The following is a 23,124-nucleotide window of genomic DNA, read 5'->3' as shown; positions in this document are numbered from 1 at the left end:
GGATGAAATACTGGCTCATGAGATAGATGCTGAATGGTGTATTCCACTTCACCTTAATCAAGCATGCAGGCAATTACTTCTTAGTATTTCTGGGCCTGTGGTAACTCCTTGCACCTTCATAAGCATCTTTTAGAAACACTTTTTGTTTAAAGCTCAACCAAATATCAGTGATCCTTAGTTTCATAACCATGGGAAGTTCTAACTTCTCTCTAGAAACCACCTTGACTACTTGTTTAAAAAGTGTATTTTCCCAATACTCATGGTGAGAGTGTAAAGCCTCTGCTCAAAGGAAAGAAAAGAGACTTACTGTGTCTATCTCTATAAAACCCACAAGAGTTTATGTCAACTTGCAATCTAAAGGGATAAAGCAGTTCTTGATTCTCTTTTTTCCTTTCAGTGCATTTTTTGCATTCATAGGGAGAGAAAAACTCATTAATTCTGATATAAATATATGCAAATAAATTTATTAATATAGGAAATGGGAAAATCAGTTATTGCTTCCTTTATAAATAATACAGGCTTAAGTTTTAAAGATATTACTTTTCCCTAAAATGAATTAGACAGCGAGAGAAAAAATCACATTTTTTCGTGGTGGTAATATCTTTAACCAGATTTGTTGCGCTAACAGTATTTCCTATGTATATATTATTTTTATTTAATACAGGTAATCTTTTTATTACAAATCATATTGTTTCTCAGGAGATTACCATCAGCTCTCATAAAAGCTGCAAAAAAAGATGAAAAAGCATCAATCACCACCAGGCACAGCGCACTGCGTGCGGATTAAATATACAAAGGCCTTTAATATGCTTCAATGAGATACTTGTTAGCTATTGATTTATTTATATTCTTCCTTCTACTCTGTTTTAATTTCAATTTGAATTTGAGTCCAAGGGTCCCTGCCTAATAATGATCGAGAACAAGATGACCTTGTGCATCAAATTAACTCCAGCTAGGCTTACTCATGTGATTAGCCACTTTTTCACTCAGTCCCTTGAGTGGGTGTGGGAAGGTTTCAGTTGTCAACAGAAGGAAAACAAGGAGTAAAGCGTAACTATGTTGTCATTTAGAGACCAAAAGCCTGGTTATAATTCACATCAGTGGAAACGGATGGGGTCATTCCATCTGGAATATGTGTTGGGTTTTGATGGGAGTCTATCTCGAAAGAAAAGCAAGAACTTAGGGTTTGTTGTCTCCTGTGTTTTGATATCTTATCCATGAGGATATTTTTTCCCCAACAAAAGATATGGCAGAAGTCATTTCTTGACTTGTAGTTCCTAGACTTAGTAGAGTTTGTAGATACAAAGGAGTTGCATCATGTATGTGCAGGTAGTCATGAGATCAAAGGGCAGTAGTTCTTACTGTCAGAAAACAATATGGGAACTAAAGCATATAGGGTTCATCTAGTCTTTCTTCCCCTCTTTATGCTTTCTCTCCTTCCCTTAAGGAATGAACAGTCTCTGCAGGCTCCTGCCCACTGGGCCTTTCCTGTTTGCCTGGATCTGATGAGTGTTATTTCAGTGGTACAGATATACTTTCTTCCCCAAAAGTTTTCCTCAGAAGATTTTTATATATGATTGTTCACAGCTGTTTGGGTCACAACTGAAGTGAAAATACTGAAGTTGTGTCCAATGTTTGCAAGTCATTTTGGGATGAAAAGAATTAAATGCCTTCAGAAACATTAATAATGTGTGCCCTGGTATTCTCAAGCTGCCCAAGATCATTTCTGCTTTCCTCTGTTACTGCAAACTATGCTAAGACTCCAAGCTTTATGGTAATCTCAACCTACATATCTACAAATCAGAACTAAAGCAGTCCCTAATGTAAGATCATAGTCAACAGAGCTGGGACAGTTCTTTAGATATCACCTAATCAACATGTGATAGGGTGCTATTGCAGAACTGGCTAAGATTCTGCATCTGCTTTTTATTTAACTGAATATTCACACTGCAGTCTTTTTGTCTGTCTCCATTTCACAGGGTGGGAGTTTTGATGTTGCAGACAGGATGTTTCATAGTGTCAAGAGCACATGGGAATCAGCATCAAGGGACAACATGAGTGATGTCAGGGAACTCATCCCTGAATTCTTCTACCTGCCAGAGTTCCTAACCAATGCAAATCACTTTGAACTTGGTAAGTTCTGCTCCCCAGCATCCTGCCCAAGGGAAAAAGATCCAGATCATGTGTTGAGAGTTGATTCCTGGAATTATCTTTAGTAATAAGAGATATTTTTTTACTAAAATAAGACTACAATACAAGCTCTTGATATCTGAATGCTATCAGAACCCCAGAATTTCCAGCTCAGAAGGGATTGTAGCTCCTGTTAGTTACTGTGCAAAGGAATTACACATTTTGTCAGTCAAAGGTAGATTTTGATATAAGCAGTCTAGTTGGCTGCTTTTGAAAATTTGATCTTCATCATCACTTCTGCATGACAATGAACAGCATAATAATTTGACTTCTGGAAATGGATCAATTGTTAAATGGTGTTGGTGAAAGGTGGATTTTTTTTATTAATCTTGTGTCTTTGGTGGCTAACATTACCCAATGTCCTCACTGTCCACTTGAAAGGTTCTGCACAAGTCACATGAATTTGCTACGTTCTTCCTGCCCTCAAGCAGCAACACAAGGCTTTCCGAATGTACACTGTGTCTAGACCTTTCTGCATCAGTGATCAGAGAGAATCCAGGAAAAAATAATATTCAGAAAAAGGCATAGCAGTCCTGATTGACTTCACTTTACAGGAAGGTCACATCATCTGCAATGAAACACTGCTTTCTGTAGTGGGCTCAGGTTGGTTAACAATTGAGGCAGAGGAGAAATACTTTAAAAATCATCCTGAATCAGTGTGAGAAAAGGCAACTTAACCTGTGGTACTGAGGTCTAGCTATAGTTGCATTTAAAAACTCAGTGGAATGAGACATGTTAAGAAAAGAGCAGAATGAGCAAAAGATGTTAGAAGACTGTTGAAAGATAAGAAAAGATCCTGAGAGGAAGCCAAGAAATAGCCTGTCTCAAATAAATATCCAGTGACTGATCTGAACGGAATCAAGAGGAGATACCTAAATAAACAATAGAATCTTGCCAAAAGAGGAAATATGCAGGAATATTTTGCTATAGGCAAAACCAAGAGCCATAATTTGTTCACTGCTACCATGTGAGGAAACACGCCGTCCTAGGCGTCAACTTAGATTTGAATTCATTCAGTTACGCAACACTGTGCTCTGATATAAGAACACAATGCTCACCTTCTGCAACACTGTGCTCCAAGAACACAATGCTCACCTTCTGTAACACTGTGCTCTGATATAAGAACACATTGCTCACCTTCTGAAAGGAATCAGATTGCAAAAGATTGAAAACAAAAACCCTCTCAGGTGCCTGCTTTAGTAGGAATATCTGACCATTAGGCCCACAGGATCCTGTATAAATGGGAAGTTGTGCCAACAGGTTTGTCTTGAGTGAAATTTGAAGTGTGTGCTGAGGACGTGTGTATTATTATTGCATTAGCAACAGTTACTACATCTCAGTTCTTTATTACAGGATCAGAAATCCCAAAAGAAATTGGTTCTACAGTGTTCTATGGTACTAGAACCTGAAACTGCACATGCAAAAATCATCTCAATTCCCTTTGATGTCAATGTTTAGAAAAGCTGTTCATATTTGCAGTATGTTTGACCCTCGTTTTTAATCCTGCCTCTGCAGGCTGCATGCAGGATGGAACAGTACTAGGAGACGTGCAGCTTCCTCCTTGGGCAGATGGGGACCCCCATAAATTCATTCTCCTGCACAGACAGGTCAGTGAATATCAAGATTTGTAGCGAAATGCTGAATTGAATCCCAATGAAAATAAAACTCTGAAAGCCAGAACCAAAACTAGAATATTAGATCCAAATGCATCTTGTCTTTGTGGAGTTCATGTGGGTTCTGAAATTTGTATGGTTACTTGTCTGCCTGACAAATTCACCCTGAATCAAGGCCAACTTTCCAGATCAGGTGAGGTTCATATCTGGGTCTGTGGCATAGACCCATCTGAGCCTGTAAGTGTATGTGAACATAATATGTCCATGGCATGCCTGTGACACTTCTATGAATATAGTTCCATGTTGCTAACCTGCTGTGTGTTTATTTAAACCAATTCCATCTGAAAGCATCTCTAAGTCATGTCAAGGCTACAACTATTTTTTTTTTTTTTTGGAGGGTGGGGGGAACCTAATGTTATTTCCTGCCTTTAATGGAGTCAGCCTTGGCAATTTGAAATCAAAACAGCTTTAAAGTTCTGAGACTTACTGCACTTAGTGCTGTCTATTAATAGTTAGAAAGTCTTAACCTTTGTATGATGTCACCTGCTATGCAGTAGTGAGTGGAAAAGCAATTCTGTATGAAGGCAGTTGCACTGAACACAGACTTTGCAGCAGAATATCTTGGTTTAAGTCTCTGTTAGAGCTAAAAAGGGAGTGGGCTGTACTATGGTGCCCCTGTGTTATCCCATCTGATTTCCTCTGGCAGAAGGAGCCAATCTGTATTTTTAAGTGTATGCAGATTGTTGCTGTGTACAAGAAGTGTGTTGATTTTATGTGTTAGCTTTGGAGGGACTAAACAAATAGCCTGTGCTTTTCAAGGCATTACACCATCCTGGTTTGTCATGTGTACCTTCAGTTTCTGCCCCAGTGTGGGGTCTCACCTTTCCTTTTCTATGTAGGTCCTGCCCTTGGGGGTTCAGCTGTCACTGTCTATAATCTTTGTAGGTGACTGTATCCAAACCTGTGAATACAATTTTGATATCTCTAAATGCCTTTCCTCAGCCAGCTTCTTCAAATTCTAGTTTAAATCCTGTCTTTGACCTCCCTGCTGACTGAATATTTTAATACATGAGAAGACTTGAAACTTGGGGTTTATGTTCTGATTTAGAAAGCAAACACTGTTTCATGTCTGAATTTCCCCTAGAACCTGGCTTACATTTTTTGGTCAGATTTTTTTCCAGCCTGTTAGTTTGAGCAGAGAAGTAGAGAATACTTTTGCCAAAGAACTGAGATGCAGAAAGATTAAGTGCCATGTTCAGACTGTTTATGCTCTTGTACATATACACTAATAGGTATTACTGAGTCAGACATCTTTGACATAACGTAGAGAGTGATTTAGGGGCTCAGAGCTCTAGTCAGACTGACAGGTTGTGGAAGAGACACCTGAGGTTACAGTGGCTGTAACCACATGATGTATGTACTATAGGAAGAATGTCTTTATCTGTGTGCTGTATGCACTGCAGGCTTGCTGCTCAAAGTGTTGTCTTGGCTAAAATGAATATTTGAGAAACTGCCCAATTCCTTCCCTTGCTGGAAAGCAACTCAGTGCTGCCCACTGAAATTAGGTTTTCCCCACTGACTCCAATGAAGGCGTGGAGGTTCTTTGCTCTATTTTATGCTTCCTCTGTGACCTTCCAAGGAGCTTAGTCTGTTCTCCATTTTCCCCAAACACAGAAAAGGCAACACTGTCCTTCCTATACACAGAGGTGCTGCAGACAGAAATCCATGGATGTCTGAAACATGTAATTTTACACTGATGTCTCTTAAAGAAAAATGCAGGGAGAAATGCTTATTTGGAGTGTAAAGTTCTGGGCTGTGCTCCTCAGTGATTGTGTAAGGGTGAGCACGCCAGAGGTACAACAGAGAACATCTGCTTTTGCCTTTGCACTTTGGAGTAAGGATGCAATTTGGAAATTAATCTTTCAGTCATCCCTGCATAGTATGGTTTTGCTCTCATTGTAGCGCTGTATCAGATTGTGTGAATGAGGTTTGTGGGGTGTAAAATGAACCCAAAAGCTGCACTCCAGTTGTGTCCTCCAGATGCCGGTGGCATTTAGCCTGTGTGAGCAGCCTAGATCTGGTTTGTAGTAAAGCCCCCACAGTGCATGTAATATGGATACTCTACCATCTGTTCTGTTCTACAGACCTGCTTCCACAGAGCTGCACTATTTGCTCACATTGCACAGCCAATAAAGCCACACAAATTTTACAAATTAATTTAAATCTCATACAGGAGCACTTTAACAAATGAAAGATCACATTTATAAACTCATACTCTTAATGATTTGCCCAACCTGATCAGACCTCCTATGCAGTCAGTGCAAAACCCTCTCTCCAACCATAGCTACTACTAGGTGTTACACAGGAAGGTGCAAGAAATCTTGATGTGGAAATGAAGTTGATTAGCAAGCCTGGAAAAGTTTGCCTTATCTTGAAGTGAAGTGCTGGAAATAGAAGGGTTTCAATCTCCTGTAAGATCATCCACTAGTTGCACTTGTTGCTGACTTCGTGGTCATTTTAAAGAGGCTTCACAGTGAGTTTGGTGCACTAAATGGACCCAGGTCAACAGTGTTCTGAGGTGTGGCTATTACTTTAAAGTATATGAATGCAAAGACTTGTTCCTGACATAAAATCTGAGTAACTCTGTTTCATGTTTAATAAGTTAGGAATAGCTTACTAAAGAGATTTATTTGTTTCTTCCTTCAACCACAAGTTCTCCCTCCCTGGTTGTGCTTGTCATAATGTTTAGTGAAATACTGAGAGGCACAGTTGCATCTCTGTTGGTTGCTTTGTTTTGCTCTGGCAGTGATGCCAGGCAAAATTTACAGTTTGTAATTCACGGACTAACTGCTTTTATTAATGAGGATGAGTTCTGAGTCTGTTCATAAATGTATTCCTGTCGTTTGCAGGGGACAGATTGTGTGCTGTGCTTGTTCTCTGAGCTGCCTTGTGATCGTTATAGCTGTGGGCAGGGTCATTTAAACCAGCTGCACAGGGCTAAGTGTGTGCTCTGTGAAATGAGCCATTGTTCTGGATCCCATTAGCTTGTCTGTTTCTGCTGTGCTTTGGGTGGGATGGTCTGCTTGGGAGACCTTTAATTGAGCATCAGGGAGTATTGCACAGTCAAATGATTTCAAGATAGGAAAATATTTTTAATAATATTTAACACTGCTGCTTGAATCATTGGGCAAGGCCATTTGGGAATGCACAAAACTTTGGTGAGGCAGGTGATGGCAGGGGCAGTAGCATTTATTGAAGCCTCATGGGTAACTGGAGGTGGGCAAATGTTCAACTCAAACTTTTATCCACTGCTGATGAACTTGCTGTCTGAATCTTCCAAGCACAAGTTTTACACTATTATTATATTGAACTTTCTAGGGGGCCCACACTGGCACAGATGTATTGCCTTGTTGCATCCTCCCAGTTTCCTCCAGCAGCCTTCTCCTCCTTCTGGCCCTGTTAATCCACATGTGCCACTATGGGTGGCAAATCTAATCAAAGTTAAGTGTTTCCTATTTTAAGGCAAAAAAAAGTTCAGATCTCAGAGCTGTTTTTTTCAGGATGAGGAAATGTGGTGCTGCAACTGTCTCCACTTAAGCCCTGAGAGGGTAGCAAAATGTTTGTTAATCAAACCCAGGAAGTCTTGAAGGTTCTGTCATAAAGCTGACCTGCTCTACCCCAACTCTTCCAATGCAAACATGCTTCCCTGTCTTGGCTTGCAGCACCCGTTACCATTTCACTACAAGTTTCACATTCTCTTTACTGGTTCATGGCATGCAGCCTCTCCTGTATCCTCTAGGCTCAACTTAAAGCCCCTCTTCTAGCCATCACACTTTCCAATCTATCTTTGTATGTATCCTCTCAAACATAAACTCTGCTACTTGATGTGACTCATAATTAAGGCACGTTTCTACAAAGAGAAATTCACCTGTGATTTGTCTGTAGAGCAAAGTGGTGGTACCAAATGTTAATAAATGTTTTTTCTCATTTAAACCATATTGTATCACTAGCACTGTTGGTGAAGATACGATGGCACAGGCTGCACATTGAAGGATGTGCCAAGATCTGAGAAGTTCTTGCACTTTGGTTTGTGCAACCTGCTTGTGCTGTCTGAGGATATTGCTCCTGGTGTTTCTCAAGCATGCTGCACTTTGTCCTTCCTTTTCCTGTGGGGATCTTCTCGTGGAGGCACCCACAAAACAGGCAGCAACAGTTACCTAAAAATGTGGATTTATTGTAGCCAAAATCACTCAGTGCTCCTTCCAACACAATTAAATGATAAGTTTAGATGTCCATAAGGAATATACAACCAAACAACCAATTAAGCTTTAACCTTAAGATTTAAGGTGTGTTCTTTCTTGAAAGAAAGTGTGCAGACTCACTCATAAAGCAGGCTTTTCTTCTTCTGTCAGGGTGGTTGTACCTGCCACAAATTCACTTTTCATCTCTTTGGTTACATTTTGTGAGATGTGCTGAGAATGGTGGTAGTGGAGCAGCTAAAAGTGTGAAGTTTCATATGCAGAGAATTTATGTCTCCAGCAGGAACTGAGAAGTGGTAGTGCATTTGTAATAGACTCACTCAACTGAATTACTTAATTTTCTTTTGGTTTCAGGCACTAGAAAGTGACTATGTCAGTGCACACCTCCACCGTTGGATAGATCTGATTTTTGGCTACAAGCAGCATGGCTCAGCTGCAGTGGAGGCAGTTAACACCTATCACCCATACTTCTATGGTCACAAGACAGACCTCAACAACATTAAAGATCCTCTGATTAAAAGCACCATTCTGGGTTTTATCAGCAACTTTGGACAGATACCAAAGCAGGTACTACTTTATCATGATAGTAGAGAGCATACTTTATTTTGATTTTTGTAGCATTTCAACTGGAAATGAAAAATAGAAACTTAAATGAGAGACATGATCTGATTTAGATCTTTTGAAAGACAGATGATGGACTGCTCTGGATTGGGTACTACATCAGTATGCCCCCCCACACACATGTGATTCCACTCTGTAATCATGCTGTTGTATACCATACAACTGTGTCATCAAATTTGGGTTCTTTAGTGTAATTACATGAATTACCATTATTCTGAGAATGGGTACAGTCAAAGAAAAGTGTCACAAAGTCTCACCTATGCTCTTCTCTCTTGTTCTGAACTGCTGGGATTAGCTTCCTATCTCTGTGAGGAAGTGATGTAGTTTGATGAAAATGTAATAAAGATAAGATTTTTTTTTAATGAAGAGATTCATATATGATAACCCTAGAGTCCATGATTAAGGATTTAAAATGATGTCTCTCTTGCATGATCTAGTAAATAGACATTTACTTTTTAATGCCATTCCTTTGTTCTAGCTCTTCACAAAACCACATCCATCCAGGAATGCCCAGGGGAAAAGTTCATCAGGAATAGACACTGTGCTGTCCCTTCATTCAAGTGGAATTCTTCCTCCTTTTATGACCAGCCTGCAAAATATGAAGCTCTCACCAGTCACTATAAAAGGTGCTACAGGGGCTGTGCTTCACTTTCTGAGCTAATAAGTACAGAATTTTTTGGATGGGGTGAATCCAGATTTTCAAGATCACAAAATCAGTCATCCAGCTTTGTATGAGTTGGTACAACCACAATCCCTCTGCCAATTTGTTATTTGTGTATGTCCATTATGAGTAGGCATTGAAAATGCTCAAGCAAAATTTTGAAGCTTCTGTTACAGAGCTCAGATTGGGGTTTTTTAGGACATCTAAATCTTTTCTCTGTTCTGTAATCTGAATATGTTAAATTCAAACCTAAAGATCACTGTTTTCCTTTTGCATTCTCTTTTTTTATGTATATTTAAAGCCAAAGTAAATACTGTGTTTCTCTACTTCTCAATCTTAAAATCTTTTCTTAATCTTTTTATTAGTCTGCTACAATTCTTATGAAGAAGCCTGGAATTTTTAAGTGTGTCTACTGTTTCATACTATGATGCAGTTCTTTACACCACACATCTTTGTGGGGACAGTAGGCTCCTGTAACTGTACCACAGAGGCTGTTGGTGACATGTCTGGTGTCCTCTATAGTGCATGGCATGAGGCAGTCTGCCAGGAAAAAGGAGCTTAATGGCACTACTTTTAAACCCCCTCCTTTGGAGCACATCCCTTTCCCTGTATGTATTTATGTGGTCCATTGGAGATGAGCGTTTCTACCATTTTGGCTGGCATGTCAGCCTTAGAGTGGATTTCTGTCTGTGGGCCTGCAGAGCCCAGTTGCCAGGCTCACCACACAAGCTGTGCAAGGAGGAAATTTAACATAAGTGCGCTTTAAAAAAAACCCACCAGAATTAAATATATTCTCTCTCCTTTCAGACTATCCCAAGGGAGCTATTGGGCACATTGTTCACACTGAGAAAGGCATTCTAGCTGTTGAAAAAAACAAGATTTTGATTCCTCCTCTTTGGAGCAAAACATTCTGCTGGGGATTTGAAGACTTCACCTGCTGCTTTGGCAACTATGGGTCTGAGAAGGTAAACATGAAAAAAAGTCTAAGCGTTCTTGAAATGAATGGTATCTTGTGGTCTTTGGCTACTTTGGGCACTCATTTCAGAGGCTGTTGGGGAGCTGATTTCAGAGGGTGCTGTACAAGACTTTATCACAGTCAATCTTCTTGAGTAATCTCAAGCTAAATGTCTCAAAAGAGCACAAAGTAAATCTAGACTGTTCAAAAATACAGCATGTCCTCTCCGAAATATCTTACTTTTTCCTTTCAGTGACTATGTGTTGTGTCAAAATGAAGGAAAAACCCTTGTAAGGTTGTAAGGGCAATACAAGATCTCCTGGCCACAGATAAGAAATTTCATTGTGCAGAACTTTATACTGTAATTAAGACAGGGCCATCTGTCAATTCCCCTCTGGCTCCCAAGCTTAGCTCAGTGCATTCATTCAAAATAATAATGTTGTTTATTCTAGAAAGTTAATATTCTTTCTTCTTTGTGTTAAAAACCAGTGGTCTATGTCATCTCACTGCTTGCTAGGGAACTTGACAGATCCAGTTTCTTCCTCTACTACACAACCACTGATTTTCAGATGTGCTTGGGACAATGTTATGACACACAAATGCATCTGAGTTAGCCTGGGTACCGGAATGCAACACTTGCAAGATACTGAGTTGGGTATTTGTGCAAGCCACATCATCATGTTTTCACAGACATATCTCATAAGTCAATAGAAGTGAAAAAGCCATGAGATGTATTCTACATTCTACATCCTGAATAAAATTATTGGGGATTTTCTCCCTCACTTTCTATTAAAAATCAGTTGCTTAGCAACTCATAACACTGTTGTAGGTACAAATTATCTGTCTCTTCAAAAGTCAGGGTGTCACTGAGCCTAGGGACACTGAGCATAGTGAATGTGATTACACAGTCAGAGTGAAAAGCAGTTGGGAGTCCAGCTTGCATTCTCTCTGAGTCAGCAGTGCCTCTGGACATGATCTTCAAAGACCTTTTTGTCCTTGATGGTAGTTACAGGTTTGTTCTGTCTGTGGTATAGGTTTTTATGTAGATGTGCCATCTAGCTCCAGCAGAATCATTAGCACCATAGTGTGGTCCTCTTGTGGAAGAGCACCAGGGCAGAATGAAAGCAGGACATTTGTGCTTTAATTGTAGCAACATGTATTAGACCTGACCTTGGCTGCTTCTAACAGAGCTGTTTGCTCAGAATGGAACTAAATGTGTTGGCTTTTGGCTTTTCCATCCAGGTATGAGGAGGGTTGCAGAGCCTGACACTAACTCTGTTAGCAGTGGCTGTCACAGCCTGAGCTTTCTTTTTAGTCTACATTGAATGTTTGCATTCTCTCACTACATAGTGGCAGAATGAGCTTGCCTGAAGTTATGTAAGAAAGAGGTGTTGGGAATCAAGTCTTCTAAAACTTCAGACACTGACCTTCATTCAGCCTTTCTGTTTGGTCCCTGGAGGATAGCACAGCTGCATGCTCATGCTGTGCTGTGCACACAGAGACCGATTAACACAAGCTTTTCGTTCCTGGATTTGAAGAAATGGAGGCTCAGTTCTGAAAATTTAATCTGCCAATAGGTATTAACAAAATGCATTTGACTTGAAGCTGCTTTCTTGTACAGAATGTGACAACATTTGAGTGCATGGCAGACTGGGGGAAGTGCCTCTGTGCTGTGTCCCCTTCAGCAACTACCATAATCACATCTGGAACAAGCTCAGTTGTGTGTGTCTGGGAAGTTTCTTTCACCAAGGACAAAGTGAAATCTCTAAACTTGAGACAGGTCAGTATTGTAGCTCTTTTGCTATGGAAACTTAATGAAATCCAAAAGATTTGTTGCTTTCACTCAGATCAGTGACAGAGGAAACACCTTTGGGTGAATCAAGAGGGGATTAAAAACCCCAATGATCAGCCTGTTGACTCCACCACTGCCCTGGGCAGACCATTCCAATGTTTGATAACTCAGTGAAGAAGCCTAAATTTCCTCTGGCACAGCTTGTAACCCTTTCCTCTAGCCCTGTTGCTTGCCATCAAGGAGAAGAGACTGGCTCTGACCTCCTTTCAGGTAGTTGTAGCATGCAATAAGGTGTCTGTTCTGCCTCCTCTTCTTGAGAATGAACAATACCAGCCCACTGATATGCTCCTCACAGGCCACATGCTCTAGGCCCTCCACAAGCCTTGTTGGCCTTCTCTGAACATGCTCCAGCATCTCAATATCCTATCTATAGCAAGGGGCCCAGAACTGAACACAATCTGTCTGGTTAAACTTTCAAACCAGGATATGGGCATAGAAGTGGAAGAAATAGCAATAAAAGCATAAGCAGTAATCTTCATCAACATCAAAATGGTACTAGTCATATGGGGTCAGTTTGAGTTTCAGGCAACAGTTTGAAGAGACTGTTTTTTACCTCCAATGGAATGCCCTTCTCTTTAACAATCTGAAATCAGCTTTGCTGGTGTGTTCCATTGTGGTTAATCTGGTATTACCCAAAGTCCACAAAGTGGTATGAGATAATGCAATGACAAATTCTGTATTTTTTTGCTTACCTTTGCTAGCAGAGGGGTTTTGGTGCTGATGGTTCTGGGTTGGTGGGTGGGTGTTTTTTTGGGGGGGAGGGGGTGTTTAATGCTATCTGGCATAGATGTAAATTTGAAGTATGTTTCTAAATGGCTTCCAGTGAATTACTTGCTGCTTTCATGTAATTCACTGTTTCATGGTGGCTGTTTTTTTCTGCTGAAAAAAAAAAAAAAATCAAACCATAGTTGTATCATCTTTCCTGAAAGAGTGATCCTTGCTTAAGTAAAGCTGATGTGCTATAAAGTGGATGCTATTCACTTACCAGCTGTCTCATGAGACTGACACATTCTGGTTTGGAATGCAGTAAAGTACAGAAGCTATATTTCAGGGGGAAAAAAAAGAAAAAGAAAGAAAAAAAGTCACTTTTCCCTTTCTATCTGAGGCTGCTTCCATAGTTTTGTGGAACAGTAAAGATTGAGCATAATAGCCTCAGTATTGATCTATGCAATTTACCAGTTCCTTCAGTGTTCATGAGCAGAGTAATCCATGCCATCCAGCCCCTAGAATTTCTGAGCCAAATGAAGCACTGGACTGGGGAAGGATTTGAGCAAGCTGTGCTGTCTGTCATGCAGCCCCCTCAGGGAGGTGTTGAGTGGAGTTGTGAAGTGTCTGTCTCCATGTCAGCCAGTTAAGTTAGATAGTCAAACTTGGTTTAAGTTTTCATGTGCTAAGCATTCTTGCAGTGAAGCCGGTCTTTTTTTTGGTCTTTTGATGTTTGTGAGTTTGTTCTGGGAACAGGCCTCACAGGTTTTTTCTGCAGATTTGCTGCAGGATGTTTCCCATTCACAGAAAAACTGTCAGCCTTTGTAGAGCAGTAACAAGAATATGATAGAGAGATAAAAACATGCAACTAATTTTTACATGAATATGCATTGAGACACTGGTGAATTGAAGCTGAAATTATAACTGGGTTTGTTCATGTCCAGCCATCTCTTCCACACTCAGCTTGTATTTAATGCACTGCACTGCTAGGTAGGATCTTTATGGATTAAAAAACAAAAGAAAAAAGTTTTGTTATCACTTGTGCAGGAGCTTAGCTTGGCTTGAATTGGTAGTTTGGATGCTGTCACAATGGACATTTTCTTTCATGCTTTGGAGAAAGAAGAGGAAATTTGGAGCCCTGGAACCAGCCCTTTTTACACAGGTCTTGTGGAGTTTGCAAGCACAAACTCTGGGTTATGCTCAATCTTTTGCAAAGAAACTGTTCAACAGCCAGTCCAAAGCTATTGCTGAGACTCCTTTTCTATGCCCAGTTGAGAGTGTTTCTGACTTCTAACCACCGCTGTTGGAGACCCATTTCAGGCCAGTATTTTCAGTCAAGAGTTCTTGTGAATGGAATAAACCATAAACTGAAATTCATCCCTTACAGTTGCAGGTCACCTTCAGTAGCCTGCTGCAGCTCAGCTTCTTCAGTGGATTAATGCTTGAACGATGTTGTCCTAGTAACCTTGGCAAGTGGCAGCACATTAGCCAGTGAGAGTTCAGTCTTACAGTCACAGACTGGAAAAGAATATGAGATGTGTTTGAAAAAATCATCTGAGACATGCAGCTCTCCTGTTCCACACTGAACTGAGACAGACCCTGAAGACATATTAATTATGTCATACAGAGAAAGTCAGCAGGGAATATGCACTTACTGTTAAAACCAACATTAAAACTGGTGGGTCTGATTTTCACAGTAAGGCAGCTAAAACCTGAGCCCTTGAAAGGCTTTTTAGGAACAATATGAAGGAATTATTTGTTGTTGCCCTACAGACTGTACTGTCATCAGCGATTATGCAGCAGAAATGTATACAGTTGTCACTTGAGAATGTGCATTAACCCATTGCCATCAGTATACTTCAGTCCTTGACTTCTATCTGTGCTATTAAATTGCCCCAAGTATAGTCTTCTTCTATGAAACTGTTAAAATTCAAGTGAGCACTCCTTTGTCTCTGTAAGCGATAAAACAACAACGAATGTGTAATGGTGAAAAAGAAAGGAATTCCTACAGGTCTTTAAAGCAAAATTCTCCCCATACTTTTTTTTCTTCTTATCTAAAATTGCAAAGTATTAGTTCTTGTTCAGGAAAACTGAAAGACTGAGAAGGATTTCACTAAAATGCATCCACACACAATTATTTTTTTGCACAACATTTTTTAAATATTGAGAAATAATAATTTCCAATCATAAATTATACTTCAAACTGTATAGACTGAAGTGAAAAATAATGTTTTCTTGCTAACCACAAAGCAGTTTGTAGGATCTGAAATGCCAAGGGCCCTGAGTTATTGTGCAACTTGGGGCAAGTCATAATCTCTTCAAGCCTCAACTACCTTCAGCTACCAGTTGTGTGCGAGGATGCTTCTATAGGATGGAATGGAATGGAATGGAATGGAATGGAATGGAATGGAATGGAATGGAATGGAATGGAATGGAATGGAATAGAATAGAATAGAATAGAATAGAATAGAATAGAATAGAATAGAATAGAATAGAATAGAATAGAATAGACCTTTCGTATCTCCTCCTTTGGTATCTCTCCTTTGGTATCTCTCCTTTGGTATCTCTCACTCTTACCCTTTGTAGTTCTTCAAATAATGGTTAGGTTCCTTGTTCTCACTAAACAACAGTAGGACTGTGGTTGCCTGGGGTTGTTTAGCCTGCAGAAGAGGAGGTTCAGGGGAGACCCTATTGCTGTCTACAACTACCTGAAGGGAGGTTGTAGCCAAGAGGGGGTTGGTCTCCTCTCACAGGCAATCAGCACCAGAACAAGAGGACACAGACTCAAGCTGTACCAGGGGAAGTTTAGGCTTGAGGTGAAGAGAAAGTTCTTCACAGACAGAGTTGTTAGCCTTTGGAATGTGCTGCCCAGGGAGGTAGTGGATTCACCATCCCTGGAGGTGTTCAAGAGGGGATTGGACGTGGCACTTGGTGCCATGGTTTAGTAGTCATCAGGTCTTGGGTGAAAGGTTGGACTTGATGATCTTTGAGGTCTTTTCCAAACGTATTGATTCTATGATTCTATGATTAAATCAGCCACCTTTTGCTGTGGATTATTGGTTACTTTTTCCCCATCAGGCTTTGTATGGACACACACAGGCAGTGACCTGCCTTGCTGCATCTGTGACCTACAGCATCATTGTGAGTGGATCTGATGACAGAACTTGCATCATCTGGGACCTAAACCAGCTGACATACATAAACCAGCTTCCTGCCCATGGAACAAAACTCTGTTCTGTTGCCATCAACAATTCAACAGTAAGTTCTTCATTTATCATCTTTCTTCTGATGTATCCATGAACATTTCATGATAATTTAATGGGTGCTCTTCCTAACATAAAAACATCCTGAGAGTCTGATACATTGATTTTATTTATTTATTTATTTATTTTTACAGAGATTGCTAATAGTGTTCTTAATGATGAGAAGCAAGCACTAAAAGCAACATCTTAGACTGAGTAGCTAAGTAGAAGCATCTTTGGATAGGTAGAGAGCAGGATTAAACAACTTCTAGTTTACAGGGCATGAAATATTTACCCTAGAAGCTCCTGGATTTCTCTCACCCACAACCTCATTGCCTCCATTATGTTATTACTTTCTACTGACACTCATGCAGCAACAGCCCTCAGTTAGCCCTCAGTCTGTCACCTCGGCTGACAACTACCTCACGCTTTTGCAGTGACAAGTTTGGTATTTGCTTTCCCTTGTACTCTCAGGTGGAGGGGAAGCTCTTGCCAGCAGTGGATGTAAGTCTGTTGCAGTCTGTCTGGCCAGAATTGTAGGCATGTTGATAGGAAATGCATGTTGTTTGCTAACAAGGTTCTTTCCCCTGGAAAATGCAGAACAATTTGAAGCAAAATTATGAAGGAAAGAGATTTCAACACCGCATACTATTCTGTGAACTAATATGGTACAGCTCTTTGTTATGTGATTGTTTGGCTTCATATTTGCTTGAGCATCTAGAAGCTCCATTTATAGATATAAATCTAACAATGTTTGTATCTTGTAGGCTCAAAGTAAAAAGGCTGTCTCACAAAAAAGCTTACAAGCTAGGGTGAATCTTGCTGTAACTAGTGATTTCAGTTAATTTTAAGTCCTTGGTCTAGACCTGAAAAACAGTGTAGATCATGAGCAAATGCCTGGACGTTATGTACTCTCATGTAGATAAGATAGCTAAAATTTAATGTCTTTACTGGCAGCTCCATTTCAAATGTGCTATCTTTGGTTTATCTTCAGAATTCTGCCCTGCAGTGCAAAGAGCCCTGGTCCCAAATCAGGCAGGGGTGTAGTACGGTGCTAGTTGATTTAAACCAGATGCATGCTCCTAATTTAAGGGCACACTGGCCTTTGCCAGAATCAGATGACTTTGCTGAAGGTGTTCTATTTATCTAGCACTTAGTGTGCATGAAGGGTGAAAGGTTAGGTGGAATTTCAATTAGTAACTTGATCAAAATGTGCGTTTGACAAGATAATTTAGAACTGCAGCATTAGTTCTTGATTGTATATGCTTCTTGCCCCTAAGAGATTAGCTATGTATTTTCTTCTTACATGCAGTCTGTGGTAAGACTGCACACCTGCATGGAAGGGAGAGTAGAAGAGAGATTGAGTTGCAAAGGATGTTTTCTGCATTGGAAGCTCAGGTCACTGAATGTTGAGCTGGTGATTGGTCAAATGTAAAATGCACTCTAAAAATGCGATGACATTAAGCTCCCTGTGAGGGGCAGAGAAGGATTGTGAAATCACCAAAGGCAGTTGAGTAGCTGAACACCAGGTCCTTGCTTAAGAGAATTTTTATTTGTAACTAAGTGTGCTTTATAAAACTTAAGAACATTTTATTGTTTGGGGTATTTTTAATTTACTAAATGTGGGAAAACAAACACACCAAAACCAAACCAGCTTTATTTCTGCATTATCTTGCTAGATCTGAGACAGCTGGGTTTCCACAATGTAAATAATATCAGAGCTATTCATGAGGAGAAACAAGTTGTAGTTTTTATTTTCTCTGGTTTGTATCACCTGCCCAGATGAAAAGAAAAAAAAAAAAAAAAAAAGAAGAAAAAGGTCAGAATTCAAGTCAGAGCAACTCTAATTTATAATCAGCACTTAAGTTTTGAGAAGGATGAATGTAGGATTTTGAAACATTGCCTCTTGCTTTGTTGCAGGGTGATATTGTCTCTTGTGCTGGATCTTACCTATATCACTGGACTGTCAATGGCCATCTTCTTGCAAGCATTAACACCACCTGCAGCCCTGAATGCTGCATTGTTTGCTGCTGCTTTGCTGAAGTGATGGACTGGGACATACGCAGCATCATCATCACAGGAAGCACAGATGGAGTGGTGAGGGTAGGTGGATGGAAGAGAGGAAAGGGAATCCTGATTTATTGTAGACCAAAGGCAGAATTTTACATCCTAAATGGAGGGACACCACTACTACAACCCTATGCTACTGTCTTAACAGAGCAGCAATGGCAGAAATTGAAAATCAGAATAAAATGTTTGCTTCTTATCAACTTTTATACTCTTAAATGGAGGAGTCTTTGCCATTCAGAAGGTTTTGAAAACACTCTTTTCACTCTGATATGGTTTTTAAAGTACAATTATACTGCCCATCAGAAATATGTTTGAGTCTTTTTTTTTTTTTCTGAGAGATAGTTCACAGCTCAGTTTGTTAGGTCATACTTTCTCAGGAGCAGGAATTGACTGTTGGTTTTACTTCCAGTCTGGTGGGATATCTTCCCGGATTACTGGAATCCTTTTTAGCATGTCAACCTTGCAACCAAACCATCTCCCTGCATACATTTCTCCAGTGTGATGACCTGCAGCACAGTGGTAGAGGGAGAAACAACTGGGAAATCCTGTTCTCATGTTAGGAGTCCAATTTCTACCCCTTCCTGGGAAGCAAGCAGCCACACCTCTCTCTTATTGCAGTGTTATGAGTCATAATTTTTCCATTTTTTACCTCTTTGCTGGCACAGCTGTGGAAGACCGAATACACCAATACCCCAGACCAAGATGCTGCACTGAGAACACAGATTGTCACAACACAACTGCCAGGAAACACAGGTATGACCACAGTGTGGGCTGCTGCAGTGTAACTGTGTGCTGCTTGGCTGTGAGGAAGAAGATGTGTGAGCACAGCAGTATGAAAGGGAGATGGTGCAGGTAACTGATGCAATGCTACTGTAACCAGCAGTAGTAGTAGTGGGTAGCCACTGCGCTGCTTTAGAGACAGAGCTCCTGAGTCACTGGTCTCATGAATATATCCTGCCTGGGTGAAGCTGAATGCTTCTTCATGGACTCTGTCAGGGGTTCTTCAAAACTTGATAGAATACCTTCCTGCAGAAACCTAGGAAACTCAATCATAGAATCAATAAGGTTGGAAAAGACCTCAGAGATCATAAAGTCCAACCTGTCACCCAAACCTCATGGCCACTAAACCATGGCACCAAGTGCCAATGAACTATCTAGCCTCCAGAAAGCTCATTCCCTTGTCAGCACTGCTGATGGTCTGTACTAAAGTATTGTGGCATGTCAGACTGGGCAGTTCCAGATCTTGCCCTGGGAAACAACAGGGAAGTTTGTTGTCTTTGCCACCTTAAATGAGGTCAGAGGCACTCCAAACAGGCAGGAGGCCAGCAGCAGGCCATAATGCATAGACCTGTTTATTCAAATTTGTGCCAAGCTGAAGCTGATACCCTGGAGTTCTTTAGAGCTAAGGTTTGTAAGATGATGGGGCTACAGTGCTGAATGGTATTAAAAGCAACTCAAGGTCAGTTCTCTGTTCTAGCAAATACAGGTGTTGAAACCTGCCAAGGAGCTTTAAGGGCACATTCTAAATAGCTAAATAGCACAACTTGCACATTATATAAGAGAAAGAGTTTGTGGGGTTAATGTTCAAACCATTGATTTGCTGTGATCCTCATTACAGACATTCTCTATTGTTTTAATTTTAGGCAGAAACTTTGCATAAATATAGAACAATAACTGTAACATCTGCATAAAAAAAGATATTATACAGTAATTGGGCATTGCCGCTGAGATCTTCAGAAGTGCTGTTCATGGAACTTGGCAACTACATTAATTATATCACTGTGTGAAAATATTTATACATACAGAGGCATATTGGAAATGCCAAACCAGATGCCCATGCAACCTTTTATCATGCCTCAGATTAGCTAGAGCCAGCTGCTTTTACAGAAGGTGCAAGAACAGCAGAGATGCCAGATGTGAGATAGCCCAGCTGTGGTAGCTACCTATTTGGTTTAATTGTGGTCTCTAAATGGAGATTTCTCTAAGTCAAAGCAAAAGATTTATCATTCCTCCTAAAATCCTTGAAGTATTCTGCAGTCTTTTCTGCAGATTCTTTTTACACATAGTTTGTTTAAAGAGTTTCCAGAGCTCTTTTCCATACCTTCTGGTGGCAGATACTTGTCCTATTCAATCAAGTAGAATTGCCTAGGCATTTTTTTGAATAAACTGAGGGCTTAGCTATTTTAAAAGTTTGTATCATAAAGAGTTTTCCAAACAAGGACTTAGAAGCTGCCCATGGGAGCACTGCAGAATATTCCTGTTTGTGCCTTTTTCAGAGAGGATCATAGAAGATATGCACTAGTCCCAGATATCTGGCCCCAGACATCTGGCCCCAGACATCTGGTGATGTGTAGATGCACACACCTGTTCACACATGAACAGGGGGAGACATATTGAAGAGTTGAGAGGTGTAATTGAAGCAGTGACATGCTCCCTTCAACTATTCAGATGACATCAGAATGATTTTAAATATTCCCACATCTCATTCTGCACATTAAAGAAAATAAAATGAATACAAAACACAGTTATTAAAAAGACCAAAGTAACAGTGATTGAGTTATGTTGTTAGGGGGTGGGTGTGTACGTATGTGTTTGTATGTGAAATGTTCTTAGCATTTAATTATTGGTTCTGTTATGAGCCGATTTGGATAAGTTGATAATACCAGGGCTTTATGTAATTTCTTTTTACTAGGCAATTATGGGCTGTATTATATCCTGGCAGCAAGGTATTGTGGGGCATCTTATTAAGCATAGAGCCAGTGAAAACTGATGAACAATTTTGCTGAACTAGGCATGCAATTTAGAAAGCAATAATACACAAATCCAATTTAGCACACAATTGATACAGCCGCACGTCAGCACATGTAACTATCATAGCCACAAATTAAATTGGGATGGGCCTATTTTGCAACAGCACAGGCTGAGATTAAATATATTTGTTCTCAACTTAACAACTTGCTGACCGTAAACAATAACAATCCCATCCATGCTCCCTCCAGATACTTTCTAAATATTTATTTTTAAAACCACACAACAGGTAACAAGTGTGAAAAACATCTTGTTCTCTGTCGGGAGCTGAATCCCAGCCTTGCCTTGACTGGAAAACCAAGTAAGACCAGCCCAGCAGTGACAGCACTGGCAGTATCCAGGTAGAGTCCCTTTCCACTGCTGCCAGCATCCCACAGAGAGGCTTTGCCAGCCACAGGCTCTCTTCTCTAACTCAACGGGGGTTATATTTTATCCTGGTGTTTGTATTACTACTGTGTTTTTCTGTTTGGGGTGGTGGTGTTGAGTTTTTTGTGGTTGGTTGGAGTTTTTTAGATCTCACTGGAAGTGACTGCCAAATGCAGTCTCTGGCAGCTGGCCTGGCTAGCGCTATTAAGTAAAGGGTGTTGGAATAATTGGTGGTCAGATAGGATACAGCCCAGCAGAAATTAAGTCGGGTTTGGCCAGAAAAGCTGTAGAGATCAGTAGCTGTTATACTGTCTCTACACCATAAGAAAAAACAGCACTAACCCAGGAGTTGAGTGGGATATTATCTCCTTAAACTGTGTACAGAAAGGTTTTGGCTAAAAGACAACTCCAATCAGTTTGCACAGCTACCAGTATTTTCATTTACTCAGTCCACTTCCTTCCAAAACTTTTGCATTTTGATAGTTGATAAAATTATTTCTATATGCTGCATGCTTGGATTTGGGGCACTGAGTGAGTGTCATGTTTATATGCATTGAAAGTGGGAAAGTTTGAGAGAGAGGGTCAGTTTTGTTAGTGCTGCTGGCACTGCATGCAGCAGAGATTTCAGTGGCTGAAGCCATGACATTATGTGCTGACAAGTCTGAATTCTGAATCTGGCCAGAATATTTTTTAACCTTTAAAGAAGGGCAAGATCTGGCTAGATTGTCCAAAACTGAACTCCACTGAACTCCATGAATGTTTGGATGCAATTCTAAGTTCAGTCTTCAAATTACAATCTTTGCCTACTCCATAACATCATTCTTTAACATTTAAGATAACCTACCCCCCTGAATGTTGCATTCTTTGAATAGCTACATATACAGGGAAAATCCTTGATCCTGTTTGTGTCTTTTTCTTAAACATTTTTTTCTATTTTCTACTTTCTTTCTTTTTCAAGAAATTCCTGCAAGCTCCTAGTTGGTGATGACTGGGGAAGAGTCTGCTGCTGGTCTGTGGATGGGTAAGAAGAAATAGCCAAAACCTCTTGGTTTTCCAGCCTCATGGATGAAGAGAAAATTGCCCTTGAGAGCATGAAAGAGAGAACCTGGAAGCCTGTGGCTGGGAACTGATTCTCAAGGGAATTAAAAGACTGCCAAATCTGCTTGAATCTGCTGTTAAATCTGATTGAAATTAGAGAATGGACTTCAGAGTTGAGAGACACACTTGCAGACATGCACATTGACAATGAGATTTTGCAGTATTTGTCCTGGGAAAATGTTGCATTTTAAATGATATTTTGCATACTGAATTTGGCATAATACACTGTATTTCACAAATAATAGCTAGCAAATAAAACTGCTTTGATTAGACCAACGAGCAGTGTAGCTTAATAAAATCAATGTATTCTAATTTTAATACCATGGAATCAGAAAACACTGAGGCTTCAAACAGGCATTAAGTGAGTTTCTGGCAGTATCTTTGTTCTTATTAACATACAACTATGTTAGTAAGAAGATGGGGCACCTGGTGCCATGGTTTAGTTGATTAAATAGTGTTGGATGATAGGTTGGACTCGATCCCAAAGGTCTTTTCCAACATGGTTAATCTATTCTATTCTATTCTATTCTATTCTATTCTATTCTATTCTATTCTATTCTATTCTATTCTATTCTTTATTTATTTTTTAAAAATATCTCCATTCTTACTCTTCCTCTTTCACTGAACTTGCATGAAAACATTTGCATGCTTTTTGGAAAGCTTTTTGTTTACAAAGTGAAGGTA

At 40.1% G+C, this 23,124-nt stretch overlaps 1 protein-coding gene across 1 annotated transcript in view; it reads left to right on the top strand.

The window, feature by feature from the left end:
* WDFY4 (WDFY family member 4) overlaps window positions 1-22,907 on the top strand; it is a 124,868-nt gene extending 101,961 nt beyond the window's left edge. Inside the window, exons 52-62 of the mRNA XM_068166163.1 lie at window positions 1,980-2,133; window positions 3,706-3,797; window positions 8,417-8,629; window positions 9,162-9,309; window positions 10,152-10,309; window positions 11,921-12,079; window positions 15,935-16,114; window positions 18,019-18,201; window positions 18,834-18,921; window positions 21,206-21,317; window positions 22,301-22,907. Coding sequence (XP_068022264.1) covers window positions 1,980-2,133; window positions 3,706-3,797; window positions 8,417-8,629; window positions 9,162-9,309; window positions 10,152-10,309; window positions 11,921-12,079; window positions 15,935-16,114; window positions 18,019-18,201; window positions 18,834-18,921; window positions 21,206-21,317; window positions 22,301-22,367 — 1,554 coding nt within the window. The 3' untranslated portion in view covers window positions 22,368-22,907. The remainder of the gene's footprint in view (window positions 1-1,979; window positions 2,134-3,705; window positions 3,798-8,416; window positions 8,630-9,161; window positions 9,310-10,151; window positions 10,310-11,920; window positions 12,080-15,934; window positions 16,115-18,018; window positions 18,202-18,833; window positions 18,922-21,205; window positions 21,318-22,300) is intronic.
* The last annotated feature ends 217 nt before the right edge of the window (window positions 22,908-23,124 follow it).

The sequence above is a fragment of the Melanerpes formicivorus genome, unplaced genomic scaffold (assembly GCF_026170545.1).
Source record: "Melanerpes formicivorus ecotype bairdi unplaced genomic scaffold, bMelFor1.0.p_v2 SCAF_98, whole genome shotgun sequence".
In the NCBI taxonomy this organism is placed as follows: domain Eukaryota; kingdom Metazoa; phylum Chordata; class Aves; order Piciformes; family Picidae; genus Melanerpes; species Melanerpes formicivorus.
This window is presented reverse-complemented; position numbering and strand designations above follow the sequence as displayed.